The sequence below is a fragment of the Aedes albopictus genome, chromosome 3 (assembly GCF_035046485.1).
Source record: "Aedes albopictus strain Foshan chromosome 3, AalbF5, whole genome shotgun sequence".
Classification (NCBI taxonomy): Eukaryota; Metazoa; Arthropoda; class Insecta; order Diptera; family Culicidae; genus Aedes; species Aedes albopictus.
This window is the reverse complement of record NC_085138.1, coordinates 241,914,639-241,929,873: the sequence shown is the minus strand read 5'-3', so window position 1 is coordinate 241,929,873 and position 15,235 is coordinate 241,914,639. Positions and strand designations below refer to the sequence as shown.

Genomic DNA, 15,235 nt, shown 5'->3' with positions numbered 1-15,235 from the left:
TTAAAATAATTTCTAAACAATATTGTTGAGCAAAATATTTGATAATAGGCAAAATTTAAAGAAATACACTAATTAACAAAACTATAACATAATGACCTTCATTGTTGCCGAATTAATCGGTAACACCTTATCGACTCACCGTTTTGCAGTCCAATATACTGCCCTCGGACGCATAAATGTCACATGTTACAATAGAAAAACCCGAGAAAAACACATTTGAAATTTTAAAATAAACTTTGACTATTGTCGCATTTGATTGACTTCAACGCAATTCAACTATCGAAACCTGTAAAAATTCATATGTTGACAAAATATTTCAAAAATACTTATCAAAATATGACTTTTGACATAAAAACCTCAAAAATGTCAAAATGTAACAAGTGACGGCAGTATAGTATTGCAGAAATCTTTCTTCCATAACATCACTGCCGGACAGTGCGATTAGTTGGATCACACACACACACATATGCAAATTTCAATTCAAATTGAAAAGGTATGATTAGTAATCTTTCGAAATCGGGCGTATAAAAATAAACATTTGTTAAATATTTAGCCAAACTAGACACAAATCTTGAATCCTCTCATTTACATGAGAACAACGCTTTAATGCACCTTCGCCTTGCGATGATGAAAAGCAAACGGTGTACTGATTGCCACTTTTTCTCGCTTTCGACACTGATTGCAGATTGCCGGTCGATTCTGTTTGCTCTCGCAAGCACTGTTAACACCCCAGAGTCAGTAGAATTGAGAAGTATAATTCAAATCCTTCAGGTAATAAGGAACCGCCGCCAAGCTAAAACTGTTTGCTAGTTGGCTCGGTTAATTGGAGGACTCGTGACTCGTGCCTAAACGGTTTGTCTCAGGAGGTGAACTGATATACATTTCTTCCAAAAACATAAATAAATGTGTTTCAAACCATAATGATTCTTGCGAGATGAAGGTAGGTACCTGGATGTTTTTAACTTGACCGGAATGTTGAAAAGGGTTGTACTCTTGGTTGTACCTTTTGATAGATTTTTCTCAGTGCATCTTTGCTGCACTCAGAACATTCAATGGCCAGTTGCAATAAGCGGGAAATAAAGACATTATGCACGGTTCGGTGCGTTTCAATTGTGAGTAGGGTCTTGAACCATTTGGGCAGGTGTACCTATTTTGGGCACTTGCCGCTATAACTAAGTCATTTTCAAACCGATTGATTTGAGTTTTTGTACAGAGTTAGATACTGTACGTCTCTTACTGTACTTATTTCAAAGAATCATCTTTGCGGTAAACGCTACGCAGTAGGCCTAGCCGCTTTGACGCTTGTGTCATATCATCGATATGCTGCAAGCATCAATACTGACAAGAAAAATGATCGGGTGTAATCTAACCCGATTATTTTCCAGGATGCTTTCTTGTACTGGCTGCGTATGTGTTAGATTAGATTAGATTAGATTAGTTAGATACTGTACGTATCTAACTCTATACAAAATTTCAAATCAATCCGTTTGAAACTGACTTAGTTATAGCGGCAAGTGCTCAAAATAGGTACACCTGTCCAAATGGTACAAGACCCTATTTGAAGCAGAATGATAGGATGAGCAAAAGTGCTTTTGCGTCCCGGCCAATCGATGGAAGCTTTCGGTATGATCTAGAGTTTCTTTCATGGTAGAAGATTCAAAGGATAAGATGCTCGTAGAAGTATGCCTATTCGAGCAAAATTTTAATTTTTATTTATAGATTTATTTTTGAAAGTTAATACATGTTGTACTTTATTAGCTGTGAGAACACTAGTACCGTATTTTTATATAGACTGTGTTTAGTACCCCTCTCTTCATTTAGGTCATTTCATCCGCATCACCAGACGCCACCAAACGCATGCTATCATTCGAACTAGCACGCATTACACCTTTGAGTATCCAAACAATCAAAGTAAATTGAACTAATGTGGAAAGATAATAAAAAGTTTGATGGATAGAAATGATATCACTGATAAATAGGCAAAACTTACGAGTTAGAAGTATTATCACAGTCATGACCAATATTGTCATACCGTATGCCAGTCTACCATTTTCATCAGCAGTTTCACCACGGATTTGGCCTATCCAGATACCAGCTGCAATGCAACCGATAACTAGTCCAGCAAAAATTAGCGCGTGAATAATTGAGATGAAGCATAGATAACATCTGATGAATTCCACTCGATGCTGAAAAGAGGATACTTTTTAAATAACATGAAAATCACTTAAGGAGTTTTAAGATGTGATGATGATGAAAAAACTATCAAGACTAAATTACTTTTTGGTACCTATGATAGTTAAAACGTGTAGACTGCGATGAATGTCTTCAGTTGATTCAAGTACGAGATTTTTTGGGGTGAAAACAGGTCAATATTACAATCTACATAATTTGGTTGTAGAAGCTGTTTTGGCTTACAATTTAAAATACCGTCAAGACAGTAGAGGCAATAAGGTCGCCTGATTCCGTGGTAGGTCACCATTCACCGTGGTAGTAGGGACCCATTCACCGTGTATTAGAAATGCTACTCTATTTTGTTTAAAAATGATCAAAACAACCCAGCCAAGGGAATTTTCTTCGTTTATATTCATTTCAAGTAGTAACTCGCAAGATTTTATTTAAAAAGCGAATGTTCAAATTTTCAATATTTTTCTAGGTTTATGGGACTATATGGGGCACGGTGAATGGAGATCATTGATTTTAAGGGTATTCATTTACCGTGCCCATTTGTTTCAATTAAAAAGTACGAGTAATCATACTTTCGTGTAAAACTTGCTTCGGTAATGCAAAACACATACCTGATAAGTGAATTTAATTCCTTCTTGGTGGAATAAAAACTTTACTACATTCAGTTTATCGCTTAAATCACCTTAGCGCAGTTTTCGTTTGAATCCAGTGAACGAGTAGAAGCCCGCTTCATGTAAACTCACTTTAGTGTCAAAATGATACTTTCAAAAGTTTCTAATGAGCGTTTTGACATGGTAACAATACATTAGTGTCGTATTGGTGAAATTTAACCCGTAAACACCCGGGACGATCTACTTTTGGTAGAAATGCAATATCTTCTTTGTTTTAAAACATTTTACCCCGGATTTTTTTTTATAGTCAAGGGGAATAGTTGTGCTAAGAAATGCATGGTACCTCCCCCCTTTGCACCCTCCCCCCTTTTGCGGGGAGCCGAAAATACGTGGCTTTTTTTTTGTATTTTTTATAAATTCTGCATGTTTTTGCTCAAATTTCATCGTTTTGCTAATCATCAATAGTTTTTACTGATCCTAGACATGCAATGTATTACTACCCATCATAGTCTGTTGAAGTTTTGATCCCAGAGCTATTCTAAGGCCTCCAAAATACTCCGAAGTTTGTGACACAAAGCTAACATTCTCAACCAAATTTTATGCACGATGAATGATTACAGAACATGGTCTACGGTACTCAAAAAGCCTCAAAGCACCCCTAGAAAATTTGCGGTACATGACTTGGGTGATCTAGGTCATCCAAACTACTCTGGAATTTATTTTCTTAAGATCTATATGCATCTACCACCGTTTGTGTTCACTCTGTTCAAAAAATTTAGTCACGTTGATGTCCTTTAGGCCTCACTATGCTATGAGCAACTTTATATTGTGGTAGTTGGACATTCCGTGAAATACAAATGGCCTCCAATACACTTTGAAATTTGGGTTACGATATCTACATACTGTATCATGCTTTAGTTGTGAAAAATGTTCGTGGAATGTAGTCTATACTGATGATGGAACCTCAGTGCACATCTATAATGCTTTTGGTACACTCATGGGATATTCCAGGCTTTCCAAACTATTCTGGAGTTAGGAACTTCAAGGCCTACAGGCTCTGCTCTTGTTTTTCTTTACTCTAACGGCATATTTCTTTCACGATTGTGTCTGTTGCACCTTATTATATTACGAGTATCTCTATTTGTTGCTATTTGGGTGTCTACTGGCATACAAATGGGCCCAATGTATTTTGAAGTATGGGTCGCAATATCTGTAAATCTTAGAATATTTTTATTGTAGCGAATGCTCGCGGAATATAATCTACGCTACCCAAGTAACCAGTAAGCATTTAAAATAGCATTCCTTCAGCATTATAGTAGCCTTTATGACAAGGCGTTTAATGCTAATTAGCCGTATATGCGCCTATAGTGCTACCTCACAGCAGGTTTTGGCAAAATAACGGGCTGTCTTAGTGCTATCCCTTCAGGAACGTCGTGACGAAATGTCAAAGAAGCGTAACGCCTCGTCGAGCAAAAAAAAAAATAGATTGACGTCTGCTTCTCGTTCTCTCAGCCTGCTTCCCCGCTTCATCGTCCTTCCATATTCCAGCCGGTGCTAGGTGGTACTTTTTTTTTTGCTGATTTGTGTAGTGATGTAGGTTTGAACTTACGATCCGAAGATTGATTAATCATATCTGCTTCGGATTCTGTTGCTCCTGATCCACGATGCTAAAGCTGTCCCGGTGGCGTGCGTTGATTTAATCGCCAATATAAATAATGATTCGATAACAGCTTCAGATTGAACATCCAAAACTTGTTTTCATTGAGATATTTCATTGTGGTAGAGCATTACAATCCCTTCTTTTAAATATCTGTGGAATATGATTTTCTTCCCTCTTTCAAACAATCCTATGATCCACCAAAGCATCCACCTATTCGAAACATATTTTCCGACGAAATGATAAATAATTGGTGGTTTTTTGATGGACAAGTTCCCAATCCAACCCAGCTGCAGTAATGTTTTCTTTGGTGCTTTTGGATGAGTAGGGGAAAATGAAGAAACAAATAAGATGCACAAATTTGTAAACAGAAGCATAGGCTTTGTAAGAGAGAGTAAAAATGTGTTGCCAAATGCGTAACACATCTCCCAACCTTTTTACTCCTAGCATTTAAAGAGCAGTTGAATAGCATTCTGTATGCTCCTAAGTGAAACCACTTCAAGCAGTTGAAATGCTAATTAACAGCCGAAAGCTTTTGAGCAGCACAGCTTATGCTAACTCAAGGCAGCTATGCATTCGAACTGCTTATGTAGGGCAGCAAGCAGTTTAAATGCGTAATACGGGCTGATACACGGCTTATTCAAATGCTTAGTGATTACCTGGGATATACTCTTAGAACCTCAGAGTGCAATTCTGGTAACTTAGCAACATTCGCTTGGTGATCTAGGTCATCCAAACTGTTCTGGAATTAAGACCTTCAAGCTCTACAAGCTCTACTCTTGTATCTCTTTACTTAATCGATGTAATTCTTCACCTCTGTTGTAACTCATAACACGTTGCCCGAGCAAAGTCTATCAACAAAATGATAGCAAATCGAAAACACGATTTGTAATCAGCAGCAAATTGATATCATGTTTTGATATCAGATTATCTTGATTGATTTCGATTTCAAATTTTGATATCGTTTTGCTGTCATTTAAAATTATTACAAATATTTAAGTTTTTGTGTTATTTCAAAACTTCTAGGCGACCTTGTATAAAGCATCTAATGATATACCATCAGTGCAATTAACGTATTGCATTTAGGTTTTCATATTATTCGAAAAACTCTACATTTAACGATTTTTTCATTTTTTCGCACTGATAGCAAAAACAGTAATCAATTTGCCATCACTGATAGCAGGAATTGTTTTCAACTTGCTCTCACAGGAACATTTTTCTGCTTTCATTTTTGATGTTTTAACCGTTAAAACGACCAAAACGACATCAACCTGAGTAATCATAATTTACAATATCACAACATCTAAATTTGTTTTCGATTTGCTGTCAGACTTTGCTCGGGTGAGTATTTCTTTGTGTTCCTTGTGCATCCACTGACATACAAATGATCTTTATGGTATTTGGAAGTGCCGGAAATTACCCAAGAACTCCTCTAGGCGTTCCTCGGAAATTTCTCCAGGAGTCCCTAAGAAGTTCATCGTGATGTTTTCCAAAAATACCTGTACGAGTTTCTAGGGAATGTCTCTGGACTTCCCGTGAAATTCTTCTGGAGATTCCCAGCAGTTTCTCGAAAATTTCATGCTGGAATTCCTCCGAACGTTCCTCAGCATTTATGACAATAATCCATTCAAGAATTTCGCCAGAAATTCCTCCACGGATTTTCCAGAAATTCCTCAAGAAAATACTCCCGGGACAACTGCAGGGATTCCACCGAGAAAAACTCCAAGGATTTCTCCAAGAACTGCTTCGAGACTTCTTCCAGGAATTCCTCCAATATTTCTCAAGGAAATACTTCAAGAATTCCTTCAAAACTTTCTCCAAAATTTCCAGGAATTTCTCCAGATATTCCTTCAAGAATCCGTCCAGGAATTTTTCCTTTTAAGAAGTCCAACAGGAACTCTAATAAGAATTTCTCCAAGACCTTTCTCCAATATTTGTGTCGAAATTCCCCCAAGAATCCGCCCCGGAATTTTGCCAGGGATTCCTTTATAAATTTCTCCAGAAATTCCTCCAGGGATTTTCAATAAATACCTTCAGAAATTCCATCTGAAATGCCTACAGGAATACCTCCAAGAATTCGTCCAGGAATTTCTCCAAGACATCCACCAAGAACTACTTCAGCAATCTCTTCTAGAACTCCTTTCCATGAATTCCTTCAGCAATACCTCCAAGAAATCTTTCAAGAATTCCTCCAAGAATCTCTTTAGGGATTTCTCCAGAAATTCCTTGAAGATTTTTTTTCATGAATTCCTCCCAGAATTCCTACAAGAATACTTCCTGGAATGTCTTCAAAAGTTTCTTGAAGAAATGTCTGGAGAATTCTCTGGAGGAATACCTGGAGTACTTTTTGCAAGAATTCATGTAGTAATTTGTGAAGGAAATTTTAAAGAATTTTCCAGGGAAATTCTTAGAGGAATTCCTGAAGAATTTCCTTGAACTGCGAGGAAATTTTGAAGTTATGTTCAATTTTTATTTACTGGAGGATTTTATGAAGTATTTCCTGTAAAATTCATGGAGCAATTCATGCAAGTAATTCCGAATTCACGTTAAGTATTTCCCACAAGAACTGGAATTGAAGGGATTTCTGGAGAAATTCCTGTAGTAATTCCTACAGCAATTCGTGTAGGAATTCCTGCAGTTATTCCTGGAGGAATTCCTAGAATATTCCATGAAGGAATTCTTGAGGTGTTTCCCGGAACAATTCCTAGATGATTTACTGTAGTTATTCCAGAAGGAATTCGTAGAGTAACTCCTTGAGAAATTCCTGGAGTAAATCTTGAAGGAACTCCTGGAGTATTTGCTGTAGTTATTTCTAAAATATATCCTGGAGTATATCCAGAAAGAATTTCTGGAGGAATTCCTGGAGAAATGACTGATAGAATTCCTGAAAGACTTTAAGGAATCCCTGTGAGGAATTCCGGGAAGAACCCCTGCTGGAATTGCTGGAGGTATACTGGGATAATTTTGTGGAGGAATTCCTGGAGGTATTCCTGGGGGAACTCCTGGAAGTATTTCTGTAGGACACCGTGGAGGAGTTTCTAAAGGAATCCCTTGATGAATTCATAGATTAATTATCAGTTATTCCTGAAGAAATTCCTGGAGGTTTTCCTGGAGGAACTTCTTGAGAAATTAACCGGGAAAGTTACCCGGAAAAAAATCCCTAGAGAAATTCCTGGAGTATTCCCTGGAAGAATTTCTGGAGGAAACTCTGGAGGAATCCCTTGAAGAATTTCTGGCGAAATTCTTAAAGGGATTATAGGCACAAATCTTAGAGGGTTCTCTGGTGAAATTCTTAGGGAAGGATTCTTGGAAGAATTCTAGGGGACTTCTGTGGAATCCTCGGGGAGTTTTCAGAGGAATTGCTGAGGAACGTTCAAAGGAATTCCAGCATGAAATTTTCGAGAAACTGCTGGGAATCTTCAGAAGAATTTCACGGGAAGTCCTGAGACGTTCCCTAGAAACTCGTACAGGTATTCTTGGAGAACATCACGATGAACTTCTGATGGACTCCTGGAGGAATTTCCGAGGAACGCCTAGAGGAGTTCTTGGGTAATTTCCGGCACTTCCAAATACCATAAAGATCATTTGTATGACAGTGAATGCACAAGGAACACAAAGAAATACTCAACATGTTATGAGTTACAACAGAGGTGAAGAATTACATCGATAAAGTAAAGAGATACAAAAGTAGAGCTTGTAGAGCTTGAAGGTCTTAATTCAGGACAGTTTGGATGACCTAGATCACCAAGTGAATGTTGCTAAGATACCAGAATTGCACTCTGAGGTTCTAAGAGTAGCGTAGATTATATTCCGCGAGCATTCGCTACAATAAAAATATTCTAAGATTTACAGATATTGCGACCCATACTTCAAAATACATTGGGCCCATTTGTATGCCAGTAGACACCCAAGTAGCTACAAATGGATATACTCGTAATATAATAAGGTGCAACAGACACAATCGTGAAAGAATCATGCCGTTAGAGTAAAGAAAAACAAGAGTAGCGCCTGTAGGCCTTGAAGTTCCTAACTCCAGAATAGTTTGGAAAGCCTGGAATATCCCATGAGTGTACCAAAAGCATTATAGATATGCACTGAGGTTCCATCATCAGCCTAGACTACATTCCACGAATATTTTTCACAACTAAAGCATGATACAGTATGTAGATATCGTAACTCAAACTTCAAAGAGTATTGGAGGCCATTTGTATTTCACGGAATGACCAACTACCACAATATAAAGTTGCTCATAGCATAGTGAGATCTAATGGACATCAACGTGAATAAATTTCTTGAACAGAGTGAACACAAACGATGGTAGATGCATATAGATCTTGATAAAATAAATTCCAGAGTAGTTTGGATGACCTAGATCACCCAAGTCATGTACCGCAAATTTTCTAGGGGTGTTTTGAGGCTTTTTGAGTACCGTAGACCATGTTCTGTGATCATTTATCGTGCATAAAATTTGATTGAGAATGTTAGCTTTGTGTCACAAACTTCGGAGTATTTTGGAGGTCTTAGAATAGCTCTGGGATCAAAACTTCAACAGACTATGATGGGTAGTAATACATAGCATGTCTAGGATCAGTGAAAACTATTGATGATTATAGCAAAACGATGAAATTTGAGCAAAAACATGCAGAATTTATAAAAAATACAAAAAAAGCCACGTATTTTCGGCTCCCCGCAAAAGGGGGGAGGGTGCAAAGGGGGGAGGTACCATGCACTTCTTAGCACAACTATTCCCCTTGACTATAAAAAAAATCCGGGGTAAAATGTTTTAAAACAAAGAAGATATTGCATTTCTACCAAAAGTAGATCGTCCCGGGTGTTTACGGGTTAAAGGAAATTGTCATACCATTGAATTGTAATATGGAAATAATGAAGAAATATTCGAAGGCACACGGTGAATGGAGCCCCCACGGTGACTGGCACCTTGAAGGTACCGTAATCCGGGGTCAAATTTATCACTTTAAAACAACTTGTGCGGATAACATCAGTGCCGATTCAAATATTTCCAAAAGAATTTCTGTAAATCCAATACCCAGTGGATCTCCATGGAACCGTGTTATAGAATTTTGTTCAACAAATTTAAACTTTAAGTTAAATAACTTCAAACATCAAAAAAATGGAAATGCCACTTTGGGGCGAAATTGATCAGTATACAATTAAGCATCGGTTGGAAACGAACATTTCCTTCTAAGCTTAATTTTGCTCTTCTAAAACCGAATAACGCGCTCAAAATCTTACAACTAGTGAATTCAATACTTAAAATGCAAAATTAAATTTTGAAATTTCTCCTTAAATGCCTAAAGGTAGGCAATTTCATTTGAAATAAGTGATTTCTATCAGAATAAAGGACTATTTCATCATAAAATGAACTTTTTTGTAAGTAGGGTAATTGTTCCCATCGTTGTGGTAGTACCTATTGTTGCGGTAATGGCAATTGAGCACTTTTTCGACTGAAACGTTACCAAAAGGTATTTTTAATAGATGTATGGTGCTTAAATTATGAGATTGCACCATTTGTTTGCTTAAGATTTGCCCAAAAACCTATTTTAAAAAAATATTTTCCTAAATGTGTTTGCTGCTGTGTTCCTATTGTTGCGGTAGTGTTCCTAATGTTGCGGTATCCCATATGATTTCAATGGGATACCGCAACAATAGGAACAAAATACCGCAACATTAGGAACACATACCGCAACATTAGGAACACAATGTTCTTTCAGATAAAAACGAATAAAATGCTCATAACAACATCAAAGTGGCAATATTTCGTTATTTTCCCGTAGATTAAGGATGGATTTTATTATTTTCAATTCAATCCATGTAAAAAGTTTGCTTGGGGCGATACAATTATGGTTTAAACATGAACCCAGCGCTTAACTCCTCCATGATCGGATCAATTACCCTATTTCATGTTCTGATTAGCTACATAACTTCCCAACCAAGGCTCCACTAAAATGTTAAAACAGAGAATTTACGGGAAGTCCTATTGGCAATCGATTGTTTAGTAGCAATGATTTAAGTTAAATGAGAAGTAAATTGCAAATTCCTAAAAAAAATAAGGCAAAACTAACTTTTTTCTAAAAAAAATAAAAGTCTATACTCATCTCTGGACATCTACGAACCAGATGACGTAAAAAGTTTAAGATCATTACGACGCTTAAGAGTTCCCAGTATGGAATAACAATGTAGTGCCCGAATGATCAATTTGACCCCGGTCTACGGTATCTCAGATAATATTGCAAAAATCACTGGCGTTAAAGATAATATTTTGAAATCCTGGATTCCCAATAATAAAATATTATATCATGCTATTAGTTTATATTACCAAACCTAACATTTGAAAATGGCCCATCTGCTTTGAATGAACAAACACGTTTCTGTCTCTGTGGGACCTATCTGTATCCACCCACATAAATCAACACCCTTATCAAAAAGAGTAATCTACCGTGACTTCAGGTGAAACCGACGAGAGATTTATTTTCATTTATATAAAAACGCTTTAAACTTAAAGCATGATTTGAAAAATGACTATCATATGACTCAAGGGTTATTAAATAATAGCAAAAATAAATGCCCCATAAAATATGCATTTTCTCACTTTTTGGTTTTTGATTTTTTTTTTATTGAATAATGCAGCAATATTTTCAAAATCCGTTTTCGTACACAGTTAGAGGACGATCAAGGTATCTCCTGATTTTTTTTCAGGTGGAAAATGTTTTTCAGTTTTAAGAAAACCATTTTTGGACAAAATTTCGAAAAAATATGGTTTCTGAAAAATTGGCAAAAGCTTAACACCTGGAAAAAAAATCAGGATATAGCTCGACCCTTCCTCTAACTGTGTATGAAAATCGATTTTGAAAATATTGTTTCGTTATTTAATAAAAAAAATCAAAAACCAATAATAATATAAAATGCGTCCAGTTTCGCCAATAAAGGAATAGGGACGGAAGCAATAATAAATTATAAAAATTCCATAAACATTGCATAAGTAAATCACAGTTTCCCACGTATAACACTAGTTTACAAAATAAAATGAAAGTCATGAACTTCTGTCAACGTTCAAAGTTTTTGAAGCATAATTTAGCGCTGATTTCGAAACCACGCTTCAAAAAATTTTAAGTAGAGAAGTTTTTAAGTTTAAGCTCAATATCTAGTTTAACATTTTTTTTTAAATATGAAATTTACTAAAATTCAAATATCTTGGGTTTTTTTCAACCAATTTCAAATCTTTTTCCATAAATTAAAAGCTGAATACAATACCATTCAATCATCTGAATGCAGATTGATGAAATTCAAGATATTGGCGAGTTTTAGGGACGATCTCCTTAAATTTTAGCAAAATTTCCAAAAATTTATGAAGAAATGTATTTTTTTCAACAAGAAAAAAACAATTTAAAAATCCTTTCTCAACGTTTATGTGACATATCATATATGGGCGAGTTACAGTAAAAAAATCAGCTAAATCGGAGCATTGATTACGGAGAATGAGATTGTGCAGTGAGCGACTTTGCTTAAAAATAGAACAAAAATCGATTTCAAATCATCAACATTGTATGGAAAGTCGAAAAAATTTCCGCACTACTGTAATTTTTTTCCTTCGCGTTTTCGAACTCAGAGCATGATTCTACACCAAAAATGATCATCAGCTTACCGAGTTCAAAAATGCTGTAAACTAGTGTAATTAATTTTCGAGCAATAAAAAATCTCCGAATTTTCACAAATAAATAAAAAACAACAATAAAAAATATATAATTTCACCATTATTTTTTTTTAATTTTTCATAAACATAAGAAAAATAATAAATCTCTCGAAAAAAAAAATGGCAATTAATCAAGAAAAAACAAATTTAACACTGAGCGAAAATAATAGAAAATAAAAGGCCTGTTGCCGAACCACAGAACTATGATAGAAAGACTGAATAAAAGACAAAAATAATGTGTGCAATTAGAATTTAAAATTTTTGTACAAAATTATTGAATCTGTGCATTATCTAGAACCGAATCGGCGCAGTTACGGTGTATCGGATTTTGGAAACATGGGCGGCCTTCTGTCCCCTCATTTCCTATCACTCCTCTATGTGGCTTCACCGCATGGCTTGCCCGATACTTTTGGCTAGAAATACATTTAAGTTTATTTCTCGTATTTATCGTTATTTTTTTTTTAATCTTTTTATTTCGTGAATTTCAACTTAAGCTAGTTTTTCACACATTTTATTGCTAAATTTTAAATTGCTTTTTTGATATTATTTTAAATTGTGAATTTTTAAATTTATTATAAAAAAATGGGTCTCCAGTTAAATTTGTGGATAAGGCTTTGGATCACCAATCCGGAGACGGTGGGTTTGATTCGGAACTTTTCTCGATAAGTTGAACTTTTGTGGCATGTCCCGTTTTGATATTCGCATCTAGCTATCTAATTACCATATGTCAAGTAATCAGCTTCTGTCACGACGCGTCGTCTCCCAGTCAGGTGCAATGGAATCAATAAACCCCAAGACCTTCCCAGGTTCTGCAGACCAGATCTCACTGGGTTGCAAGCAACTGCTATTTAAAAATCTTTGCCTGCACCACAACTGCAAAGCAGATGTTCCAAGGTTTCACGTTCCGTATTACAGAAACGACAGATATCACTCTGAATCTGGCCAATATTTTTCAAGTGATACCTGCTCGGGAAGTGTCCAGTTACTATGCCAGTGTATTGTACATGGAGCTCTCTTGTTGAGCTCTAAGAGCTTTTTGGTTTTATAAGCATTTGGTGTTATAAATTGTTTTGACTGATTGCAATTTTTGACATCCATCCAATTGGATATCACCTCCTGCTCAGCCCAGAATTTTAGGAGCATTTTAATTGTACAGTTTGATATACCACAGAATGGTTCTGGGCCAGCAAACTGTAAATTGGAACCACTTTTAGCAAGCTCGTCTGAAATTTCATTCCATTCAATGCCACAGTGACCTGGAAGTTTGTAGTTTGTATGAGACTTTATAGGTTTGAAGTTTGTATGAGAGTTTATAGGGAAAAACGTCGATTTTTGTACTTTTCCCTCGAAACGTTCTTAATTCCCTCAAACCACAAAATCGATTAAATGAAAGTATAACCTAGAATATGCCGAAAAGCTTTGCCGAAGACCGCAACGTGATCAAATACTTGTGTAAAAAGCTATAGCATGGGCAGTGCATGCCCAATCAGTGAGATTCCATTGCTTTTGTTATCCCCTAAATGTTAAGCACTACCAGATGGTGTGTTAGTAATATCTTTTTTCACAAGCTTCGGATGACTTTGCAGTCTTCGACAAAGTTTTTCGGCACATATAAGGCAATAGTTCTATATAATCGATGTTGTGATTTAGCAACATATTGAGCCGTTTACGAGACAAATGCAAAAAACGATATTTTCCCATATAAACTCTCGTGCAAACTTCAAATGAGTTTAGCACCGCCTAAATGTTAACGGATTCAGCTGAAAATTTGACCACAACACCGTGGCGTCATATAGAACGAAATGAGTAGGGTACCCATCGGACTTTTTTAAATGTTGTATTTTGAGCCACGCTAGTGATGACTGGACAAATTTCGTTTCATATAGGGCATTGGGATGCTTCGTTTGCATAGTCCCCTTATTCGGCCTATCTCACACGTAAACCAAAAATAAAAACAAATATGTATAACTGGAGATCAAAAAATCTATGCTAAAACAATTTTAACATTTTATTTCAATTTTATGGAAGAAAAATGTCACTTTGTTTAGCTTTAAAGCCTGCGCACTTTAGAATCCGTACACTTACAACCAACCAGCTGCAGATCAAAACAGGTTTCATTCAGATAAAAAATGTTGTTAGAAGCAATTGAAGCTTATTTATTGCATTTGGTCAGAAAAATATGAAATATGATGTATTTATTTATTAATTTTTTAATGAAATGTTGCTCTGAATTCGTAATTAGTGCAAGTTTTTTCAGCACAAATTGAACGAAAATCAATAATCGTCTGATTAAAAATTTGTGTAGAAATATAAAATTGCCAAATCCAGCAATCACGCAATACACAATCATTTTAGGTATTATGATTGTTGATTTAAGCTAAGTTTCCTGGTGCCAAGTAAGGTGCTCAAGTAAAATTCTACCTTTCCCGCAAGTAATTTTGACAACTGATCCAGCATGGCGAGAAACGTTTCTTTTCCGAGGAAAAGTGACAGCTCCATTGGATTCACACGGGAGACGTTACGAGTGTTACACTTTTCACCTTACTTATCATCTGCGAACTGCTCGAGTAATTTTGAAGCGGAATCATTACTTGACCATTACTTGTCCTATCTATTTGCACAGTACGTACGAAGTGGAAGATAGCCATAAAGAAGGTAAAATATTCCATGGCACAGTGTTCAAAATCGATTATTTTGCGATCAAAATTTAATAACTATTTTCAGCTTCATTCTAGAGGTTTGGCGTGTTCTGAAAAGTTTTTCTGCACGTTAAAAGGCGTCTTTTGATAAAATGTAATAAATGATTAATGCCCCTACACTGAAATCAATTTCATAGTATTCTGAACGACAAACGCGTTGTTGAATTTAAAAGCATAACGTTTTGTTAAATATACCATGAAATCCGTGAAATTCACTGAAAAATAGTTGGGTTGACCCCGTTTTCCATAGTGATTTGACTGCAAAATTAACAACTCAGTGTTTTTAAAATCCTCACTTAGCACGAGCACATTTGATCGTAAAAATTACTATCTTGGTCGTAAAAATAACAAAAATAGTGAAGTAATTGCAAAT

At 36.0% G+C, this 15,235-nt stretch overlaps 1 protein-coding gene across 5 annotated transcripts in view; it reads right to left on the bottom strand.

Annotated features, from left to right (window-relative positions):
• Positions 1–1,664: 1,664 nt before the first annotated feature.
• Positions 1,665–15,235, bottom strand: part of LOC109416987 (uncharacterized) — a 33,397-nt gene continuing 19,826 nt past the window's right edge. For all 5 annotated transcript variants that reach the window (XR_009999240.1, XR_009999241.1, XR_003896274.2 and 2 more), the window contains 2 exons: positions 1,991–2,186; positions 1,665–1,921 (listed from right to left, as the gene is read on the bottom strand). Coding sequence is in view for 2 of the 5 variants with exons in the window: in XM_062859794.1 (XP_062715778.1) it covers positions 1,818–1,921; positions 1,991–2,186 (300 nt within the window). In the remaining 3 variants the exon portion in view is untranslated. The remainder of the gene's footprint in view (positions 1,922–1,990; positions 2,187–15,235) is intronic.